Raw genomic sequence first — 22746 nt, 5'->3', positions numbered from 1 at the left:
ATTTCATTTCGTACGAACACTACATGAACGAGAGAAATATACATATAAATACGTATATATATATATATGTATGTGTGAGTGCATATGTTTTATATTATCGAATACTCTATAAAATAAACTACTCAAAACAATAAATAACGCAATCGAAGAATTACAAAACATTAGCCATATTGAAGTGACACACAACATAAACATATATATATATATATACATATTATACTATTGTCACTTTAAAACAATATTAATAAATAAATGTTCCAATTGCGGTAGAATAAGGAAAAACGAGCGACAGACGAAAAATTACTTCGATATCAAACAAAACTAAAGACCCGTCACTAAAAACTTTACTGATGACATTTATGAGCAGCCATGTTGGATTTACACGCGTCATGGCGACAGGAATATTAGGGATTAATGGAAGTCAGGCGCGAGAAACAAATCATGAAAACACATTGTTAACACTTTTCTTTAATAAATTCTATGCGCAACTACAAATGTAAAAAAAAATATATATATATAATTAATTAAAAGGGGGGAAATATAAAATTGAAAAAAATAAGAAACGTAAAATAGATAACCTAACACTATCACATTCAAAATATATATATATATATATATATTGAACACAAAACAAAATACATCAAAAAATTAATAATAATAAGGAACATCAAACAGCGAACCAACGAAATTGAAGCAGCTACACTAAATCAAAATCGAAGCAAGGAGCTCTGGGATAAAGTTCGCTGAACTCACGCATACACCAATAGCGCACAACAGGGGAAATTCCCTTTCTCCCAGAAGCATGGTGAGGAAGATGTGCCTCCAAAACCTCTTCGGGAATTTCATTCGCAAAACGAACTTTCACGCAACGATCGGTATCAACGATTTCAACCAGAGGGGGTTCCCTCTCCAATACGACGGTCTCTGCATCGAAGAAATTCTCGTCGAAAGTAACCAAATCGTCAAAGCCCAATTTCGACACGGCCTCGGCACCAATGTTGAATAGTTCCTCCAACCACTCTGATACTCGTGGTTTATTACAGGGCCGCATGCGTTTGATTGGTCCTCCCGAGTCGCCCATGGGTTCTTCGGAATCCCTCTTTCGCTTGGGCTGAGAACAACACGGTATATTTTAAATAAAACGAAACAGGACGAATCAAGCGGACTAAAAACAAGACTAAATACGTACCAGGGAAGTCTGGAAAGGAACCTCTGATGGAAACGACTCCGCAAACATTGTTCGAACGTCGATCACCGAAGCCTAGGGAAATAGCAAAAAAGGAAAAAACAATCAAAATCACAAAAACAACCTTAATATGCAAACATCCAAACTTACGCAAAACAACTCGAAGGAGGAGGTCCTTGTTATGGGAGAGCAGCGGAGCTGCGCGTGTTTACCCAGTAAACATTGAAATGATAATGATGCTGCAGCCATCAGCCCTTCCACGGGCCGAAGAACACCGGTAATTCCCACGGTACAGCACGTGGAAGTTTCTCGTGGAAAGGATTAGATCAGCGTGGAATGCTTCAAATCTCCTAGACGCTAGCTCAGCGGAACACAGGACTGATAAAAACTAAGTCGAAATATGGAATTTGCATTTTGTCACGTACGATTCCAAGAAGCCCAAACTGCAACATCCCGATTCCCACGGAAGCGTACCCCCAGTGGACCACCACCCCGTGGGGGATGGCATTATAAATAAGCGTAGCAACATAGCGCAGCGCTCATTATTATTCTGGTGAACATTCTTATTACGGTTCATTATTCTTTGTTCATTATTATAGTGTCCATTCTTCTTATAATTTGCGTTCGTTCATTTTTTATAGTGTTCATTCCTTACGGCTCATTATTCTTCGCTCATTAGTTTGTTCATAATTCTTGTGATCGTTTGTTATTACGGCCCATTATTAATTTATTACTACGTTCGCTATTGCGCTCGTCACTGCGTTTAGAAATTTTGTATAGTATTTTGCGTTTCGGGGTCTTAATTTTTTCGGTCAAGAAAAGAGAGTCGCGACTAAGTAAAAAGAAAATTTTATCTTTGAAGTCCTCATTTCATCGTTTAAACACAAACGCGCATTGTAATTGCGGTATTAATCCAGCTAAGTGAATTGCTCAGTCTGTATTAAAATAGATAAATAAAGTAAGAGTTGATAGTAAACTATATTCGAGTTCAAATAATAAACTCAACAAAACTTCGACGACCACCGGAGCGGCTGAGGCAATGGCACCAGACAGCACCTACTCCTCAAGGTAAGAAAATTAATTTTGAAAATTTCCTTCTTCCCTGGTAATCTCGTTGCCCTCGAGAATTGAATTAGAACTTCCTATCATCGATTTCGTTTTATTTTCGTGAACGGTTTTGAAGATAGAATCATTGTTTAAACTTTTAACAAAAGAGTTGTCCGCTGTGTCGGCTTGTGCGAACGGTGTTTTCAACTACTGAAACATCCACTGATCTTCGCATTCCTCCTCCCATTGTTGGTAAAATATTACCCGTCTTTGGGCAAGGCTTGCGAAATCACATAAGTCCCGCACAGAAAGGACTATTAAATACATCGTCGGGGTCAATCGAAAATTAAGAACAATACCGGCGTTGCTATTAACTGATATTCTTGCCATCATTGCATGCGATTGTAAGAGAGATATAACAGAACAATTTCCCTTCGAGAATTTAACCAAAGGATCGTTCGCTGTGTTGGCTTGTGCAAACGGTGTTTTCGCTTATCGAAAACACCCATCGATCTCCGCATTCCTCCTCCCACTGTTGGTAAAATATTACCCGTCTTTGGGCAAGGCTTGCGAAATCACACGAGTCCCACACAGAGAGGATCGTTAGAATCATCCCCGATTATTAAACTCAAAAGGCAAGAAAATCGTGGTGACAGAATCCATCGTAGTAAATGAATTGAGTTTCGGTCCTAACGGCAAACTACTACAGCGAAATTAAAAGAGAAGAAGAAGTCAAACGTAAAAATAAATTTATATAAAACAACGAAAAATCTCACATTCCTATCCAATCCAGCAACGCTAAAATATATATTATCTAGCTAATAAAATATATATATAATAACCTAAGCCATTTTACATTCAAATAAAAATCCGTTCAACGAGGAAAAATATTTATTGTACCCAGCTTTAATCCTCTCCCGTGCTAGTATCCCTGCGCATAGCAGGTTAGCCGAAAAGTGGAATTCGTTTACCAGTTGCATTAAGCGTCAGTTAACGCTACCCATTAAGCGTAAAAGAAAATAATAAAAATAAAATATTTTGAAATAGTCCTTAGACTATTTCTGGTGGCAGCAACTACCGTATTAATTAGAAATCTAAATCAGTATTAAATACACAATAATATCATTTCAATTTATTTCCCTTCCGATTAAATTCAAAACTCAAACTATAAAAAAAAAATTTTCAGTAAAATTTAACTTTAAATTTGATCGATTTAAACAAATAGATACGTAACAGAGTAAAGTAATAAATTTTTGGTGGCAGCAGTGGGATACGCTCCACGGAGGATTAAAGTTGGTTTAAACGGTTCGATTCGCTCCACAAGGGATTAAAGTTGTCACGATTATCGATAAAATATATACCTAAGAAATAATGTCGACTAAATTAGAATCGTTGGACAAAGGCATGATCTTGATGTTATCGGAAAAACTTAAAGCATGGGATGCGAATTTTCGCGACATGAGTACAACAATGAATAAATTACAAGACGATGTGCGTTCACTGAAAATAAAAAAGGAAATCAAGACACCCGTATCATCGCCGATAATTTCCCAAGCGACAATACCGATAGAAGTTAATCCCCAATCAATTAAGTTAAAAGATGCAATAGAGACAGTACCAGTGTTCGACGGACATCGACCCTCGGTATTTCGATTTTTAAGAGCATGCGAGCGTGCACGAAACATGGTTCCTAGGCATCAAGAATCTCAGTTAGTAAAATTATTAACGAATAAGCTTCGCGGACACGCGTTTCTCGCCGTAGAAGACACAGAAGTAATAAGTTTAAACGATTTCGGGAATAAATTAAAAGATATGTTCGGTCCGGGAAAAACGGTTAACGAATATAAAGGGGAATTAGCTACAATATTTCAACGACCGGGAGAAGATATTTTGGACTACATAGAACGCGTCAAAGATCTCAGGCTGGCGATAATGAACGGGGAAAGGTACGAGTACGGCACCGTATTTCAAGATAGGATAGATCGAGACACGAGGGAAGCTTTCGTTAAGGGGCTCCCAAACGAGGTGTATTTACGAGTAAAGATAGCAGGATACCAATCCTTGGACGATGCGTACCGCTAAGCCGTGAAAGCAACACGAGAATTAAAACAAGTGAACAATAGAATTCGATACCAACGTCCGACACCTTCGGATAATTATAACCAAAACAACGCTCATCCACCATACAATAGTATCTATACTGTAAACAACCGCCAGGACTGGAGATTTGTACCGCCGTCGCAGAAACATCTAAACAACCCGGGAATAGAAGAAAATGTCAGGAAAGAAACAAGAGCAATAACTTGGGAAGAAAAACGCATAAATAAATACCTCGATAGAGATCTAAATCAAAAGAGAGATGCTGATCATTTCAACCAATCAACTTTTCAATGCAAACACCATTCCGTTGCTGTGATAAGGGATAATGTCACGTTAAATAATAAAAGGACGCACGGTGCCATAGACAGGATCATGAGTGAGAAATTTTCTGAGTTACCAAACAAGATAAATAATGTTAGTGCCAAAGAACTTTCAGACAAAGCAGAAACTAGGAAATTGAACGACGAGACGACAGGCAATGCTTATCCACTGCCTAACATCACAGAGATATTGGACCCGCTGGGAAGTGCAAATCGCCTCTCCACGTTCGACTTGGCAAAGATACAAAAGCAAGACTCCACGAATTTCGTGAATGTTTCAACCATAATAGGAAAAGAGATAGCGAGTGCATCTCACTCAAAAACTTCTATAAAACCATCAGAAGGAAACTTTATCGAACTCAAAGCCAAATCATTAAATTGCAAGGAAGATCACACTATAGAAAATAAAAATATAGCTATCCCTAAATCCAAAACAGAATCTATAAGCAAAAAGGTTTGTAATAAAAATTCAAAGAATAATTCCAAATCTACCAAAAATATTCCTAAACGTTCCATACAAATAAATAATAATTTAATTATAATAAGCACTTCCAGTAAAACTATTCATCCTGAAAAGGTAGAGAAAAATAAAGGTGCTGCGAATAAAATAAATGAAGAAGAAAAAAGGGTAACTAAGGAAAAGGATTCTAAACATTTTCAAGCTGAAGAAACGCAAGTTCAACGAGCTCAAAGAAATCAAAAGGGAGAAAACAGGGAATCACCAGTCGAAGATATATATAAAAACTTGAATAAATATGCTAGCCATTGGATTATAATTGGATTAAAAATACTTTATTGGTTACTACATCTAATATTTGACGTAGGTAACATAGTAAGTAGTGCTGATCTTATGATTCCCCCAGGAAAATATGGATGGTATCACACTATACTATATACAAAATATTTTTGGGTTAATATGGCTGCGGCACTCTCAAAAATTTGTATCTTAAATGCTATTAGCAAGCAATTGGATAATTGGATCAATGTCAGTAAACCTGTGTCTTGGCGCAAAATAAAAACTAAAATGAAGGAAAGGAACGAAATTCTCCCCGCACAAATTAGTTTCGGACATCTAGCCAGAGAACCTATTGGTGAAGTAACAATCGAAGAGAACACGGAACCAACATGCGCAGAATACCTCGAAGATCTGTTCGAAAAAATTAACACTGTACAACGGATGGCAAGAGAAAATTTGATAAAATCCAAACTAAGACTAACGATCGACGAATTAACCCTCAAGATTTTAAAACAGGAGATTCGATATATCTACTAAAAGAACCTAGTAAAGGAAAATTCTCCGATCAATATACTGGACCATACAAGGTGCTAGAAATCTTGCAGAACCAGAACGTCAAGATTGAAGTAAAAGGGATTCCGCGAACAGTGCACTTAAACAAGCTAGAACTAGCGCATAACCGAAATAAGCAATGAATAAAGTGATTTCAGTGGGCAACGTAGTGCGGTAGTGTATGTTGTAGTGCTGTCCGTCGAATAATACAGATATCGAACACCTAAAAGAGAAAAGGAAAAATTATTATATGTACTCTAATTATTGTTTGAATATAGAACGTGTTGATTCAATAAATAATTAAAAGAGTGAAAGTGAAAGTTACCTTGTGAACAAGTAATCATCATACGAGAAGGTTTACGTGCAAAAGAGGTTATGGATCTCGGTTTGCGAAACACCATGTACAACAGCCAGCTGAAAAATAAATGAACAAATTAACTTCAACTGCCTTAATGCAAAATACAACAGTACTAAATGTTATAACAATACTATGGAAGCATGGCACTGTTCGTCGAACAACACAGATGGCGGAAACCTGGAAAGAAAAAGAAGTTTATTACAAATGCTCCGATTACTGTTTGAATGTAAAACGTGTTAGTTCAACGAATAACTAAAACAGTGGAAGTGCAACTTACCTCGTGAACAATTAATCACCATACAAGGAAATGTACATGCATGACTGTCGCAGATTAACAAGAAGAAATAAAATAGCTGATAAGTGTAGAAAGTGGTTAGAAAATAATTAAGATAGATTAATTGAAAGTAAAAGGATATCTTATTATGTATTAATCTACGTAGTATTGTTATATTATTATATCTAACATGTAGAAGTGGATTTTGTAATACACAATAGCGGTCGCACACACAATGCATTATACACATATTAAACTAAATAAACTAAACAGTACCTTTATGGCCACAGATATAAGACGATTGAAGACAACCATAGTAAGTATCCAAGGCATATCGAAGAATCAGGTGATGTTGTGGGAATGATCTAGGTAAGTGATGCAGCATCGGAAGAGTAGAATCTGAAGAATTACAGACAATGTTAATCTAACAAGTAGGTTTTAATCACTAATAAGGGAACTAACTCATATCATACACAAAATAATAGCAAATAGCAAGTACATGCAATAATAAATTAATAGGGAAAATAAGAAAGGTTAATAAACACAGGAATAAGTTAGAAATTAATCAAGATGGACTAACTAAATATTAACAACATGACTGAACTCGGTGCAAAGGAATAAAGTTACGTTACACAAAATATCTGGTAACACAATACACACAAAAAAAAAAGAAAAAAAACATTAACTAAATTAAACAAGATTTATATAAATGCGAGTCACGTATAATCAAAACAATGACTATCGAAATTCGAAAACAACACAATCTATGCTATCGCATTAAGGTAGCACACGGTATTGACACACACAATACCATGAAACACAAACAATATTACAGAAACACTACAAAATAAACTATAATGATTAACAAATTAACTATTTCAACAACACGCTACTGTTGACATTAAACAAACGATACACGCAAGCGACCATGTTGAAAATTCGTCGCACGCACCCCAACACAAATAATAGCTAATACAATGTAATACAGCATTATAATAGCAATGCTAGGTACTGAACACAAAAAAAAAATAATAAAAAAAAAAAAGAAAAAAAAAGAGAGAGATAAGGAAAATATATATAATAAACAACAACTAACATAACCATAACATATTATATATTATACCACATACAGGGATACAGTATTTGTACAAAGGGATAGGTCCGAACAAAACTTATAAAAAATTATAAAATATATATATTAACTGTTTTCGTATGTATGTCCAGAACAGGTGGCGAGTTCATCGACCCTAACATAGAGGACTCAGACGGGCCCGTACCCGCATTCGATCTGGAAGCGACGGAGGATGTTCAGTCTTGCCTCTGTGTTCGGTTGATACGTTCTGTCTACCATTTAGATAACGGTCATCTTTGTCAAGACTGTTTCGATAACTTAGATCCAGACCACCAGGACCTATGTGACGACCCACCCACTCATTTCATATGCGGAGTATCTGCAAGAACACGAATATCATACTGTCGTATGTGTGATATAAACCTAGCGGACCTACAACCCGCTATATCATGCCTCCAATGCATGATCGTTTACACTAATCTAACTCACCTTGAAAGAAACTTTTTAGTTCAAGGAATAGCAATCCGTGCCGTAGAACTATAAAGTACTTGTATGCTACGCACAAGACCAAATACTGATGCTATCCACCTGTAAACAACCGACATTTATAATTATGCATATAATTTTCACTTATGTTTACCAATATATATATGCACGCATGTTGTAAAGTGGGCGATATCTATGACACTCACTTCCATTGATAATCCGAGTGACTCGTAAAATAAGTCGTCATATTTACCATTACACGCACATATATATATATTCAAAGACAAGCTATAATTGTAATATCTATTCCTATAGATAATATATACTTATATATTTATAACGATAAAACAAATCTCATCTATATTACTTAGCAATACGTATGCATATACGTATATAATTATAACCCAGGTAGCATTCATGGTATTTATTTTCACCGATAATAAGTTTTAACAAAAAAAAAAAAAAAACATATAAATATAAATTTTTTTTATATATATTAATAATAATAAAAGATTATTCTTATTTCTAATAAACTCGAGAGTAAGAAACAATTTAATAAATTGTTAATAGGAAGATGAATCGCCTGGTCATCGTACTTACCCTCATCAAAATAGCATACGGCCTGGTAGGATATGACTGCAATGGCAACCACCTCAACGTTACCACTATCTCTCTAAACTCCATCGGGGACTGCAGCATACAGCCTACAATGACTGAAACCCAAGATATTTATATACAACTACTTCAACTCTCAGAATTTGAATTTACCAACGTAAGGCAATGCAAGGTGCAAATAACTCGAATTGTATATTACTGTGGCATGCACTTTCACACGTCGGCAGTGCATAACGGATTCGCCGAATACCTCCATGAAACAACCGACCAACAATGTGCAAGGATGCACCAAGACGGCACATTTTCACTCGGACCACAAAACCTTATAGTTGGCCTAAAAGATAATGCAACAGAAACAAGGTCGCTTGTCCTAGCCGGCAAGCTAACAGACGACGGCAGCTGCCAGGGAACACAGTATGTAGACCCATACGGGAGCTGGGAAAAGGTCGTCGTACAAGCAACAGTAAGGATAAGTTTAAAATCAGCAGTTGTGCCAGTACGGATCGAGGCGAACAAAATTCTACTGAAATCAGGAACAGTATGTACCTTTAGCGAAGGAAACTGTCTAGACGCTGAAGACGGATACACTTATTGGCAACCACAACCACCCTCACCATGCAAATTTGAACAGTACGATGTGCTATATGAAGGAATTGCTACAAAGATCCAGGAAATAAAAACCAACAGAGAATCAGCACAACCAGTTTACGCACTAACAACGCAAGAAGTAACATTTGCACTGACTAAAACCGGAGAACAGCCACTGTGTGGATATACCCTACTATCCACCGAACACCCCAAATAGTTGAAACAACAAGAGGAAATACGTTTATCTCCAAAAGCAAGACAGCAGTCGAAAACTTGGACATATTCGCATACGTCAACTCAAAATTCATTTACGTAGAGAAACATATTAAACGACAAATGACAACATTGTACCATGATATACTGACACAAAGATGTACCACGCAGAAGAAACTAATAGAAAATGCTTTAAGCTTAGCAATCTTACTGCCCGATGAATTTGCATATACCATATCCAAAACCCCAGGACACATGGCCCTGATCGCAGGAGAAGCAGTCCACATAGTCAAATGCATTCCGGTACAAGTAAAAGTACGACATACAACAGAATGCTACTCGGAGCTACCCGTTTGGCAAGGGAATCGCACCGCATTTTTAACGCCAAAAACACACATCCTAACGCAACACGGAAACCACAGAGAATGTAGCGCGGTACTACCTACGCTATACAATATCGACGGACTCTGGCACAAATTCGTACCAAAACCCATGGAAACAATTGCACCACAGGAACTCCGCCCGGACGTACGCCAAACGTGGCAATATTCAGCACCATCGTCGTTGGCCACGAGCGGAATATATACCCAAAAAGACCTCGATGCACTATGGGACCACGTCATGTTCCCGGCAGAAAAATCTGCAGTTTTGAACACATTGGCCAGAGGAGCAACAGGAAAAACAATCGTCCCTGGAACAGTAAACATCCTGGGAATGATGGACGAAAACACATTAACGACAATAGCAAAAAATACCGTATCAAGCTTATGGATTGGTTTTATGGAATTTGGAACTGTCAGTGCAGCAATATTTGGAATACTTGTAATATTTAAACTAATCAAGACGATAATAGATATAGCCATACACGGATACCAGTTACGTGAAACTTACGGATGTGGAATCGCCCTATTAGGAGCAATATGCGGCTCAGTTACCCACCTGCTACTATACCTCAAAAGAAAACGAAATATCGATGATCAAACAGCACAACCTCGAGGGATATCGATAACACCGGTAGTCACTTAACAACCAACGCCATCTACGTCCGCCTTGAGCCGACTCAGAGACACCATCAGCCAAATTTCCTTTGGAAATTTGAACTCCAAGGGCGGGGGTGTCACGTCCCGCGCTCCGCACGCGCCGTAACAAGAACAAGAAAACTATTCTATACAAAACGCGCGAATAAAGATTTGAATGCACAAACGAACACACGGCGCTACGAAACTAAAGGAAGGATTAACAAAGCGAGGGCGACTAATAAATCCAACCAGTATAAAATAAAATAAATAAAACCAGCTAACGGATTGAACGAGTTACGAACCAAACAAATAAACCAGGAAATAAGAATAACTACAAAAAGGGAAATAATTGAAGCGCCAGAAATACATGTATATATAAATATATTTTAATCAATCAACTTGGAGAGTTACATATAAGTATAAACATATATGCTAGATATGTAATAAACTAGTAAATATTAGTGTTAGTGCTTATAATACTATGCAACAAATACAATATTATCAATTTATGAATTATAAGTATATACGAAGTTAAAAACTAATAGTCTAACGAATATATAAAACATACAATATTGTATTATTAAAGAAATAAAAGTTACATTGTCAGAAACATATATATTCTATACTACTACTAATCTATGTGCATTCTACAATCTGAAATACATATTTAAAACTAGCCTACATGCCGGTAAAGCATTATAAAATAAGAACTACATTATGAAACATGCATGTCTCTATATAAACATATAAATAATCTATTTTCTAAACTAAAACCACTATTAATAATCTACAAAAAAAATAGAACACACAACGCAACACTTGGGACCAAGCGACAACCTGTCGACAGGCCAAACGCTCAAAATAATTAACACCGCAACGACTTGAGGAATTGCTTACAGAAATTCTGTCATCAAGCACAAATATGTAAACACACATTAAACGCACAATAATCTAGAAACAAAACCTTCAATACTATGTTGTCACAATACAAAATATATATGTATATATGAAATCAAATGATTGACACATAACCTCAAATACACAACACTATATCACAAAAGAATCTAAATGAAAATCACTTTGCCAGAAATATATACATATATACGTGTGCGTGTGCGTGTTCTATCTTATTAAAAGAAATTAATATAAAATAAATAATTAACATTTCATTTCGTACGAACACTACATGAACGAGAGAAATATACATATAAATACGTATATATATATATGTATGTATGTGTGAGTGCATATGTTTTATATTATCGAATACTCTATAAAATAAACTACTCAAAACAATAAATAACGCAATCGAAGAATTACAAAACATTAGCCATATTGAAGTGACACACAACATAAACATATATATATATATATACATATTATACTATTGTCACTTTAAAACAATATTAATAAATAAATGTTCCAATTGCGGTAGAATAAGGAAAAACGAGCGACAGACGAAAAATTACTTCGATATCAAACAAAACTAAAGACCCGTCACTAAAAACTTTACTGATGACATTTATGAGCAGCCATGTTGGATTTACACGCGTCATGGCGACAGGAATATTAGGGATTAATGGAAGTCAGGCGCGAGAAACAAATCATGAAAACACATTGTTAACACTTTTCTTTAATAAATTCTATGCGCAACTACAAATGTAAAAAAAAATATATATATATAATTAATTAAAAGGGGGGAAATATAAAATTGAAAAAAATAAGAAACGTAAAATAGATAACCTAACACTATCACATTCAAATATATATATATATATATATATATTGAACACAAAACAAAATACATCAAAAAATTAATAATAATAAGGAACATCAAACAGCGAACCAACGAAATTGAAGCAGCTACACTAAATCAAAATCGAAGCAAGGAGCTCTGGGATAAAGTTCGCTGAACTCACGCATACACCAATAGCGCACAACAGGGGAAATTCCCTTTCTCCCAGAAGCATGGTGAGGAAGATGTGCCTCCAAAACCTCTTCGGGAATTTCATTCGCAAAACGAACTTTCACGCAACGATCGGTATCAACGATTTCAACCAGAGGGGGTTCCCTCTCCAATACGACGGTCTCTGCATCGAAGAAATTCTCGTCGAAAGTAACCAAATCGTCAAAGCCCAATTTCGACACGGCCTCGGCACCAATGTTGAATAGTTCCTCCAACCACTCTGATACTCGTGGTTTATTACAGGGCCGCATGCGTTTGATTGGTCCTCCCGAGTCGCCCATGGGTTCTTCGGAATCCCTCTTTCGCTTGGGCTGAGAACAACACGGTATATTTTAAATAAAACGAAACAGGACGAATCAAGCGGACTAAAAACAAGACTAAATACGTACCAGGGAAGTCTGGAAAGGAACCTCTGATGGAAACGACTCCGCAAACATTGTTCGAACGTCGATCACCGAAGCCTAGGGAAATAGCAAAAAAGGAAAAAACAATCAAAATCACAAAAACAACCTTAATATGCAAACATCCAAACTTACGCAAAACAACTCGAAGGAGGAGGTCCTTGTTATGGGAGAGCAGCGGAGCTGCGCGTGTTTACCCAGTAAACATTGAAATGATAATGATGCTGCAGCCATCAGCCCTTCCACGGGCCGAAGAACACCGGTAATTCCCACGGTACAGCACGTGGAAGTTTCTCGTGGAAAGGATTAGATCAGCGTGGAATGCTTCAAATCTCCTAGACGCTAGCTCAGCGGAACACAGGACTGATAAAAACTAAGTCGAAATATGGAATTTGCATTTTGTCACGTACGATTCCAAGAAGCCCAAACTGCAACATCCCGATTCCCACGGAAGCGTACCCCCAGTGGACCACCACCCCGTGGGGGATGGCATTATAAATAAGCGTAGCAACATAGCGCAGCGCTCATTATTATTCTGGTGAACATTCTTATTACGGTTCATTATTCTTTGTTCATTATTATAGTGTCCATTCTTCTTATAATTTGCGTTCGTTCATTTTTTATAGTGTTCATTCCTTACGGCTCATTATTCTTCGCTCATTAGTTTGTTCATAATTCTTGTGATCGTTTGTTATTACGGCCCATTATTAATTTATTACTACGTTCGCTATTGCGCTCGTCACTGCGTTTAGAAATTTTGTATAGTATTTTGCGTTTCGGGGTCTTAATTTTTTCGGTCAAGAAAAGAGAGTCGCGACTAAGTAAAAAGAAAATTTTATCTTTGAAGTCCTCATTTCATCGTTTAAACACAAACGCGCATTGTAATTGCGGTATTAATCCAGCTAAGTGAATTGCTCAGTCTGTATTAAAATAGATAAATAAAGTAAGAGTTGATAGTAAACTATATTCGAGTTCAAATAATAAACTCAACAAAACTTCGACGACCACCGGAGCGGCTGAGGCAATGGCACCAGACAGCACCTACTCCTCAAGGTAAGAAAATTAATTTTGAAAATTTCCTTCTTCCCTGGTAATCTCGTTGCCCTCGAGAATTGAATTAGAACTTCCTATCATCGATTTCGTTTTATTTTCGTGAACGGTTTTGAAGATAGAATCATTGTTTAAACTTTTAACAAAAGAGTTGTCCGCTGTGTCGGCTTGTGCGAACGGTGTTTTCAACTACTGAAACATCCACTGATCTTCGCATTCCTCCTCCCATTGTTGGTAAAATATTACCCGTCTTTGGGCAAGGCTTGCGAAATCACATAAGTCCCGCACAGAAAGGACTATTAAATACATCGTCGGGGTCAATCGAAAATTAAGAACAATACCGGCGTTGCTATTAACTGATATTCTTGCCATCATTGCATGCGATTGTAAGAGAGATATAACAGAACAATTTCCCTTCGAGAATTTAACCAAAGGATCGTTCGCTGTGTTGGCTTGTGCAAACGGTGTTTTCGCTTATCGAAAACACCCATCGATCTCCGCATTCCTCCTCCCACTGTTGGTAAAATATTACCCGTCTTTGGGCAAGGCTTGCGAAATCACACGAGTCCCACACAGAGAGGATCGTTAGAATCATCCCCGATTATTAAACTCAAAAGGCAAGAAAATCGTGGTGACAGAATCCATCGTAGTAAATGAATTGAGTTTCGGTCCTAACGGCAAACTACTACAGCGAAATTAAAAGAGAAGAAGAAGTCAAACGTAAAAATAAATTTATATAAAACAACGAAAAATCTCACATTCCTATCCAATCCAGCAACGCTAAAATATATATTATCTAGCTAATAAAATATATATATAATAACCTAAGCCATTTTACATTCAAATAAAAATCCGTTCAACGAGGAAAAATATTTATTGTACCCAGCTTTAATCCTCTCCCGTGCTAGTATCCCTGCGCATAGCAGGTTAGCCGAAAAGTGGAATTCGTTTACCAGTTGCATTAAGCGTCAGTTAACGCTACCCATTAAGCGTAAAAGAAAATAATAAAAATAAAATATTTTGAAATAGTCCTTAGACTATTTCTGGTGGCAGCAACTACCGTATTAATTAGAAATCTAAATCAGTATTAAATACACAATAATATCATTTCAATTTATTTCCCTTCCGATTAAATTCAAAACTCAAACTATAAAAAAAAAATTTTCAGTAAAATTTAACTTTAAATTTGATCGATTTAAACAAATAGATACGTAACAGAGTAAAGTAATAAATTTTTGGTGGCAGCAGTGGGATACGCTCCACGGAGGATTAAAGTTGGTTTAAACGGTTCGATTCGCTCCACAAGGGATTAAAGTTGTCACGATTATCGATAAAATATATACCTAAGAAATAATGTCGACTAAATTAGAATCGTTGGACAAAGGCATGATCTTGATGTTATCGGAAAAACTTAAAGCATGGGATGCGAATTTTCGCGACATGAGTACAACAATGAATAAATTACAAGACGATGTGCGTTCACTGAAAATAAAAAAGGAAATCAAGACACCCGTATCATCGCCGATAATTTCCCAAGCGACAATACCGATAGAAGTTAATCCCCAATCAATTAAGTTAAAAGATGCAATAGAGACAGTACCAGTGTTCGACGGACATCGACCCTCGGTATTTCGATTTTTAAGAGCATGCGAGCGTGCACGAAACATGGTTCCTAGGCATCAAGAATCTCAGTTAGTAAAATTATTAACGAATAAGCTTCGCGGACACGCGTTTCTCGCCGTAGAAGACACAGAAGTAATAAGTTTAAACGATTTCGGGAATAAATTAAAAGATATGTTCGGTCCGGGAAAAACGGTTAACGAATATAAAGGGGAATTAGCTACAATATTTCAACGACCGGGAGAAGATATTTTGGACTACATAGAACGCGTCAAAGATCTCAGGCTGGCGATAATGAACGGGGAAAGGTACGAGTACGGCACCGTATTTCAAGATAGGATAGATCGAGACACGAGGGAAGCTTTCGTTAAGGGGCTCCCAAACGAGGTGTATTTACGAGTAAAGATAGCAGGATACCAATCCTTGGACGATGCGTACCGCTAAGCCGTGAAAGCAACACGAGAATTAAAACAAGTGAACAATAGAATTCGATACCAACGTCCGACACCTTCGGATAATTATAACCAAAACAACGCTCATCCACCATACAATAGTATCTATACTGTAAACAACCGCCAGGACTGGAGATTTGTACCGCCGTCGCAGAAACATCTAAACAACCCGGGAATAGAAGAAAATGTCAGGAAAGAAACAAGAGCAATAACTTGGGAAGAAAAACGCATAAATAAATACCTCGATAGAGATCTAAATCAAAAGAGAGATGCTGATCATTTCAACCAATCAACTTTTCAATGCAAACACCATTCCGTTGCTGTGATAAGGGATAATGTCACGTTAAATAATAAAAGGACGCACGGTGCCATAGACAGGATCATGAGTGAGAAATTTTCTGAGTTACCAAACAAGATAAATAATGTTAGTGCCAAAGAACTTTCAGACAAAGCAGAAACTAGGAAATTGAACGACGAGACGACAGGCAATGCTTATCCACTGCCTAACATCACAGAGATATTGGACCCGCTGGGAAGTGCAAATCGCCTCTCCACGTTCGACTTGGCAAAGATACAAAAGCAAGACTCCACGAATTTCGTGAATGTTTCAACCATAATAGGAAAAGAGATAGCGAGTGCATCTCACTCAAAAACTTCTATAAAACCATCAGAAGGAAACTTTATCGAACTCAAAGCCAAATCATTAAATTGCAAGGAAGATCACACTATAGAAAATAAAAATATAGCTATCCCTAAATCCAAAACAGAATCTATAAGCAAAAAGGTTTGTAATAAAAATTCAAAGAATAATTCCAAATCTACCAAAAATATTCCTAAACGTTCCATACAAATAAATAATAATTTAATTATAATAAGCACTTCCAGTAAAACTATTCATCCTGAAAAGGTAGAGAAAAATAAAGGTGCTGCGAATAAAATAAATGAAGAAGAAAAAAGGGTAACTAAGGAAAAGGATTCTAAACATTTTCAAGCTGAAGAAACGCAAGTTCAACGAGCTCAAAGAAATCAAAAGGGAGAAAACAGGGAATCACCAGTCGAAGATATATATAAAAACTTGAATAAATATGCTAGCCATTGGATTATAATTGGATTAAAAATACTTTATTGGTTACTACATCTAATATTTGACGTAGGTAACATAGTAAGTAGTGCTGATCTTATGATTCCCCCAGGAAAATATGGATGGTATCACACTATACTATATACAAAATATTTTTGGGTTAATATGGCTGCGGCACTCTCAAAAATTTGTATCTTAAATGCTATTAGCAAGCAATTGGATAATTGGATCAATGTCAGTAAACCTGTGTCTTGGCGCAAAATAAAAACTAAAATGAAGGAAAGGAACGAAATTCTCCCCGCACAAATTAGTTTCGGACATCTAGCCAGAGAACCTATTGGTGAAGTAACAATCGAAGAGAACACGGAACCAACATGCGCAGAATACCTCGAAGATCTGTTCGAAAAAATTAACACTGTACAACGGATGGCAAGAGAAAATTTGATAAAATCCAAACTAAGACTAACGATCGACGAATTAACCCTCAAGATTTTAAAACAGGAGATTCGATATATCTACTAAAAGAACCTAGTAAAGGAAAATTCTCCGATTAATATACTGGACCATACAAGGTGCTAGAAATCTTGCAGAACCAGAACGTCAAGATTGAAGTAAAAGGGATTCCGCGAACAGTGCACTTAAACAAGCTAGAACTAGCGCATAACCGAAATAAGCAATGAATAAAGTGATTTCAGTGGGCAACGTAGTGCGGTAGTGTATGTTGTAGTGCTGTCCGTCGAATAATACAGATATCGAACACCTAAAAGAGAAAAGGAAAAATTATTATATGTACTCTAATTATTGTTTGAATATAGAACGTGTTGATTCAATAAATAATTAAAAGAGTGAAAGTGAAAGTTACCTTGTGAACAAGTAATCATCATACGAGAAGGTTTACGTGCAAAAGAGGTTATGGATCTCGGTTTGCGAAACACCATGTACAACAGCCAGCTGAAAAATAAATGAACAAATTAACTTCAACTGCCTTAATGCAAAATACAACAGTACTAAATGTTATAACAATACTATGGAAGCATGGCACTGTTCGTCGAACAACACAGATGGCGGAAACCTGAAAAGAAAAAGAAGTTTATTACAAATGCTCCGATTACTGTTTGAATGTAAAACGTGTTAGTTCAACGAATAACTAAAACAGTGGAAGTGCAACTTACCTCGTGAACAATTAATCACCATACAAGGAAATGTACATGCATGACTGTCGCAGATTAACAAGAAGAAATAAAATAGCTGATAAGTGTAGAAAGTGGTTAGAAAATAATTAAGATAGATTAATTGAAAGTAAAAGGATATCTTATTATGTATTAATCTACGTAGTATTGTTATATTATTATATCTAACATGTAGAAGTGGATTTTGTAATACACAATAGCGGTCGCACACACAATGCATTATACACATATTAAACTAAATAAACTAAACAGTACCTTTATGGCCACAGATATAAGACGATTGAAGACAACCATAGTAAGTATCCAAGGCATATCGAAGAATCAGGTGATGTTGTGGGAATGATCTAGGTAAGTGATGCAGCATCGGAAGAGTAGAATCTGAAGAATTACAGACAATGTTAATCTAACAAGTAGGTTTTAATCACTAATAAGGGAACTAACTCATATCATACACAAAATAATAGCAAATAGCAAGTACATGCAATAATAAATTAATAGGGAAAATAAGAAAGGTTAATAAACACAGGAATAAGTTAGAAATTAATCAAGATGGACTAACTAAATATTAACAACATGACTGAACTCGGTGCAAAGGAATAAAGTTACGTTACACAAAATATCTGGTAACACAATACACACAAAAAAAAAGAAAAAAAACATTAACTAAATTAAACAAGATTTATATAAATGCGAGTCACGTATAATCAAAACAATGACTATCGAAATTCGAAAACAACACAATCTATGCTATCGCATTAAGGTAGCACACGGTATTGACACACACAATACCATGAAACACAAACAATATTACAGAAACACTACAAAATAAACTATAATGATTAACAAATTAACTATTTCAACAACACGCTACTGTTGACATTAAACAAACGATACACGCAAGCGACCATGTTGAAAATTCGTCGCACGCACCCCAACACAAATAATAGCTAATACAATGTAATACAGCATTATAATAGCAATGCTAGGTACTGAACACAAAAAAAAAATAATAAAAAAAAAAAGAAAAAAAAAGAGAGAGATAAGGAAAATATATATAATAAACAACAACTAACATAACCATAACATATTATATATTATACCACATACAGGGATACAGTATTTGTACAAAGGGATAGGTCCGAACAAAACTTATAAAAAATTATAAAATATATATATTAACTGTTTTCGTATGTATGTCCAGAACAGGTGGCGAGTTCATCGACCCTAACATAGAGGACTCAGACGGGCCCGTACCCGCATTCGATCTGGAAGCGACGGAGGATGTTCAGTCTTGCCTCTGTGTTCGGTTGATACGTTCTGTCTACCATTTAGATAACGGTCATCTTTGTCAAGACTGTTTCGATAACTTAGATCCAGACCACCAGGACCTATGTGACGACCCACCCACTCATTTCATATGCGGAGTATCTGCAAGAACACGAATATCATACTGTCGTATGTGTGATATAAACCTAGCGGACCTACAACCCGCTATATCATGCCTCCAATGCATGATCGTTTACACTAATCTAACTCACCTTGAAAGAAACTTTTTAGTTCAAGGAATAGCAGTCCGCGCCGTAGAACTATAAAGTACTTGTATGCTACGCACAAGACCAAATACTGATGCTATCCACCTGTAAACAACCGACATTTATAATTATGCATATAATTTTCACTTATGTTTACCAATATATATATGCACGCATGTTGTAAAGTGGGCGATATCTATGACACTCACTTCCATTGATAATCCGAGTGACTCGTAAAATAAGTCGTCATATTTACCATTACACGCACATATATATACATTCAAAGACAAGCTATAATTGTAATATCTATTCCTATAGATAATATATACTTATATATTTATAACGATAAAACAAATCTCATCTATATTACTTAGCAATACGTATGCATATACGTATATAATTATAACCCAGGTAGCATTCATGGTATTTATTTTCACCGATAATAAGTTTTAACAAAAAAAAAAAAAACATATAAATATAAATTTTTTTTATATATATTAATAATAATAAAAGATTATTCTTATTTCTAATAAACTCGAGAGTAAGAAACAATTTAATAAATTGTTAATAGGAAGATGAATCGCCTGGTCATCGTACTTACCCTCATCAAAATAGCATACGGCCTGGTAGGATATGACTGCAATGGCAACCACCTCAACGTTACCACTATCTCTCTAAACTCCATCGGGGACTGCAGCATACAGCCTACAATGACTGAAACCCAAGATATTTATATACAACTACTTCAACTCTCAGAATTTGAATTTACCAACGTAAGGCAATGCAAGGTGCAAATAACTCGAATTGTATATTACTGTGGCATGCACTTTCACACGTCGGCAGTGCATAACGGATTCGCCGAATACCTCCATGAAACAACCGACCAACAATGTGCAAGGATGCACCAAGACGGCACATTTTCACTCGGACCACAAAACCTTATAGTTGGCCTTAAAAGATAATGCAACAGAAACAAGGTCGCTTGTCCTAGCCGGCAAGCTAACAGACGACGGCAGCTGCCAGGGAACACAGTATGTAGACCCATACGGGAGCTGGGAAAAGGTCGTCGTACAAGCAACAGTAAGGATAAGTTTAAAATCAGCAGTTGTGCCAGTACGGATCGAGGCGAACAAAATTCTACTGAAATCAGGAACAGTATGTACCTTTAGCGAAGGAAACTGTCTAGACGCTGAAGACGGATACACTTATTGGCAACCACAACCACCCTCACCATGCAAATTTGATCAGTACGATGTGCTATATGAAGGAATTGCTACAAAGATCCAGGAAATAAAAACCAACAGAGAATCAGCACAACCAGTTTACGCACTAACAACGCAAGAAGTAACATTTGCACTGACTAAAACCGAAGAACAGCCACTGTGTGGATATACCCTACTATCCACCGAACACCCCAAATAGTTGAAACAACAAGAGGAAATACGTTTATCTCCAAAAGCAAGACAGCAGTCGAAAACTTGGACATATTCGCATACGTCAACTCAAAATTCATTTACGTAGAGAAACATATTAAACGACAAATGACAACATTGTACCATGATATACTGACACAAAGATGTACCACGCAGAAGAAACTAATAGAAAATGCTTTAAGCTTAGCAATCTTACTGCCCGATGAATTTGCATATACCATATCCAAAACCCCAGGACACATGGCCCTGATCGCAGGAGAAGCAGTCCACATAGTCAAATGCATTCCGGTACAAGTAAAAGTACGACATACAACAGAATGCTACTCGGAGCTACCCGTTTGGCAAGGGAATCGCACCGCATTTTTAACGCCAAAAACACACATCCTAACGCAACACGGAAACCACAGAGAATGTAGCGCGGTACTACCTACGCTATACAATATCGACGGACTCTGGCACAAATTCGTACCAAAACCCATGGAAACAATTGCACCACAGGAACTCCGCCCGGACGTACGCCAAACGTGGCAATATTCAGCACCATCGTCGTTGGCCACGAGCGGAATATATACCCAAAAAGACCTCGATGCACTATGGGACCACGTCATGTTCCCGGCAGAAAAATCTGCAGTTTTGAACACATTGGCCAGAGGAGCAACAGGAAAAACAATCGTCCCTGGAACAGTAAACATCCTGGGAATGATGGACGAAAACACATTAACGACAATAGCAAAAAATACCGTATCAAGCTTATGGATTGGTTTTATGGAATTTGGAACTGTCAGTGCAGCAATATTTGGAATACTTGTAATATTTAAACTAATCAAGACGATAATAGATATAGCCATACACGGATACCAGTTACGTGAAACTTACGGATGTGGAATCGCCCTATTAGGAGCAATATGCGGCTCAGTTACCCACCTGCTACTATACCTCAAAAGAAAACGAAATATCGATGATCAAACAGCACAACCTCGAGGGATATCGATAACACCGGTAGTCACTTAACAACCAACGCCATCTACGTCCGCCTTGAGCCGACTCAGAGACACCATCAGCCAAATTTCCTTTGGAAATTTGAACTCCAAGGGCGGGGGTGTCACGTCCCGCGCTCCGCACGCGCCGTAACAAGAACAAGAAAACTATTCTATACAAAACGCGCGAATAAAGATTTGAATGCACAAACGAACACACGGCGCTACGAAACTAAAGGAAGGATTAACAAAGCGAGGGCGACTAATAAATCCAACCAGTATAAAATAAAATAAATAAAACCAGCTAACGGATTGAACGAGTTACGAACCAAACAAATAAACCAGGAAATAAGAATAACTACAAAAAGGGAAATAATTGAAGCGCCAGAAATACATGTATATATAAATATATTTTAATCAATCAACTTGGAGAGTTACATATAAGTATAAACATATATGCTAGATATGTAATAAACTA

General features: G+C 36.7%; 6 protein-coding genes across 14 annotated transcripts; all 6 read right to left on the bottom strand.

Moving 5' to 3' along the window:
- Positions 1–430: 430 nt before the first annotated feature.
- LOC143302765 (uncharacterized) lies at positions 431–2906 on the bottom strand. Its single transcript, XM_076619028.1, has 3 exons — positions 1337–2906; positions 1190–1261; positions 431–1111 (listed from the first exon to the last, which is right to left on the bottom strand). Exons 1-3 carry the CDS (start codon positions 1433–1435, stop codon positions 698–700), a joined length of 585 nt encoding a protein of 194 aa, XP_076475143.1. The 5' UTR covers positions 1436–2906; the 3' UTR covers positions 431–697.
- A 2291-nt stretch (positions 2907–5197) lies between these two features.
- On the bottom strand, positions 5198–7511 carry LOC143302771 (uncharacterized). 2 transcript variants are annotated; one of them, XM_076619039.1, is made up of 5 exons: positions 7206–7511; positions 6850–6972; positions 6431–6476; positions 6267–6355; positions 5198–6164 (listed from the first exon to the last, which is right to left on the bottom strand). In XM_076619039.1, exons 2-5 carry the CDS (start codon positions 6956–6958, stop codon positions 6058–6060), a joined length of 351 nt encoding a protein of 116 aa, XP_076475154.1. In that variant the 5' UTR covers positions 6959–6972; positions 7206–7511; the 3' UTR covers positions 5198–6057. The 2 variants fall into 2 exon arrangements, with proteins under 2 accessions (XP_076475154.1, XP_076475155.1); XM_076619040.1 differs by having other exon boundaries at positions 7448–7509.
- A 159-nt stretch (positions 7512–7670) lies between these two features.
- LOC143302834 (uncharacterized) lies at positions 7671–10568 on the bottom strand. Of its 5 annotated transcripts, none has more exons than XM_076619342.1 (4): positions 10487–10560; positions 9990–10238; positions 8732–8844; positions 7671–8233 (listed from the first exon to the last, which is right to left on the bottom strand). In XM_076619342.1, exons 2-4 carry the CDS (start codon positions 10168–10170, stop codon positions 8201–8203), a joined length of 327 nt encoding a protein of 108 aa, XP_076475457.1. In that variant the 5' UTR covers positions 10171–10238; positions 10487–10560; the 3' UTR covers positions 7671–8200. The 5 variants fall into 5 exon arrangements, 3 of the variants coding, with proteins under 3 accessions (XP_076475457.1, XP_076475458.1, XP_076475455.1); XM_076619343.1 differs by having other exon boundaries at positions 10439–10488; XR_013058641.1 differs by lacking the exon at positions 9990–10238 and having other exon boundaries at positions 10487–10568.
- Positions 10569–12296: 1728 nt separating this feature from the next.
- On the bottom strand, positions 12297–14638 carry LOC143302830 (uncharacterized). The gene is made up of 3 exons (XM_076619318.1): positions 13069–14638; positions 12922–12993; positions 12297–12843 (listed from the first exon to the last, which is right to left on the bottom strand). The coding sequence occupies exons 1-3, from the start codon at positions 13165–13167 to the stop codon at positions 12430–12432; spliced, it is 585 nt and encodes a 194-aa protein (XP_076475433.1). The 5' UTR covers positions 13168–14638; the 3' UTR covers positions 12297–12429.
- Positions 14639–16925: 2287 nt separating this feature from the next.
- LOC143302831 (uncharacterized) lies at positions 16926–19242 on the bottom strand. Of its 2 annotated transcripts, none has more exons than XM_076619319.1 (5): positions 18938–19242; positions 18582–18704; positions 18163–18208; positions 17999–18087; positions 16926–17896 (listed from the first exon to the last, which is right to left on the bottom strand). In XM_076619319.1, the coding sequence occupies exons 1-5, from the start codon at positions 18984–18986 to the stop codon at positions 17790–17792; spliced, it is 414 nt and encodes a 137-aa protein (XP_076475434.1). In that variant the 5' UTR covers positions 18987–19242; the 3' UTR covers positions 16926–17789. The 2 variants fall into 2 exon arrangements, with proteins under 2 accessions (XP_076475434.1, XP_076475435.1); XM_076619320.1 differs by having other exon boundaries at positions 19179–19240.
- A 158-nt stretch (positions 19243–19400) lies between these two features.
- Positions 19401–22301, bottom strand: LOC143302835 (uncharacterized). Of its 3 annotated transcripts, none has more exons than XR_013058643.1 (3): positions 22216–22301; positions 20460–20572; positions 19401–19963 (listed from the first exon to the last, which is right to left on the bottom strand). XR_013058643.1 is itself a non-coding variant. In XM_076619344.1 (3 exons), exons 1-3 carry the CDS (start codon positions 22137–22139, stop codon positions 19931–19933), a joined length of 567 nt encoding a protein of 188 aa, XP_076475459.1. In that variant the 5' UTR covers positions 22140–22142; the 3' UTR covers positions 19401–19930. The 3 variants fall into 3 exon arrangements, 1 of the variants encoding a protein (XP_076475459.1); XR_013058642.1 differs by lacking the exon at positions 22216–22301 and adding an exon at positions 21723–22142; XM_076619344.1 differs by lacking the exon at positions 22216–22301 and adding an exon at positions 21719–22142.
- Between the last annotated feature and the right edge of the window lie 445 nt (positions 22302–22746).

Source organism: Bombus vancouverensis, chromosome 6 (genome assembly GCF_051014615.1).
Source record: "Bombus vancouverensis nearcticus chromosome 6, iyBomVanc1_principal, whole genome shotgun sequence".
Lineage (NCBI taxonomy): Eukaryota > Metazoa > Arthropoda > Insecta > Hymenoptera > Apidae > Bombus > Bombus vancouverensis.
This window is presented reverse-complemented; position numbering and strand designations above follow the sequence as displayed.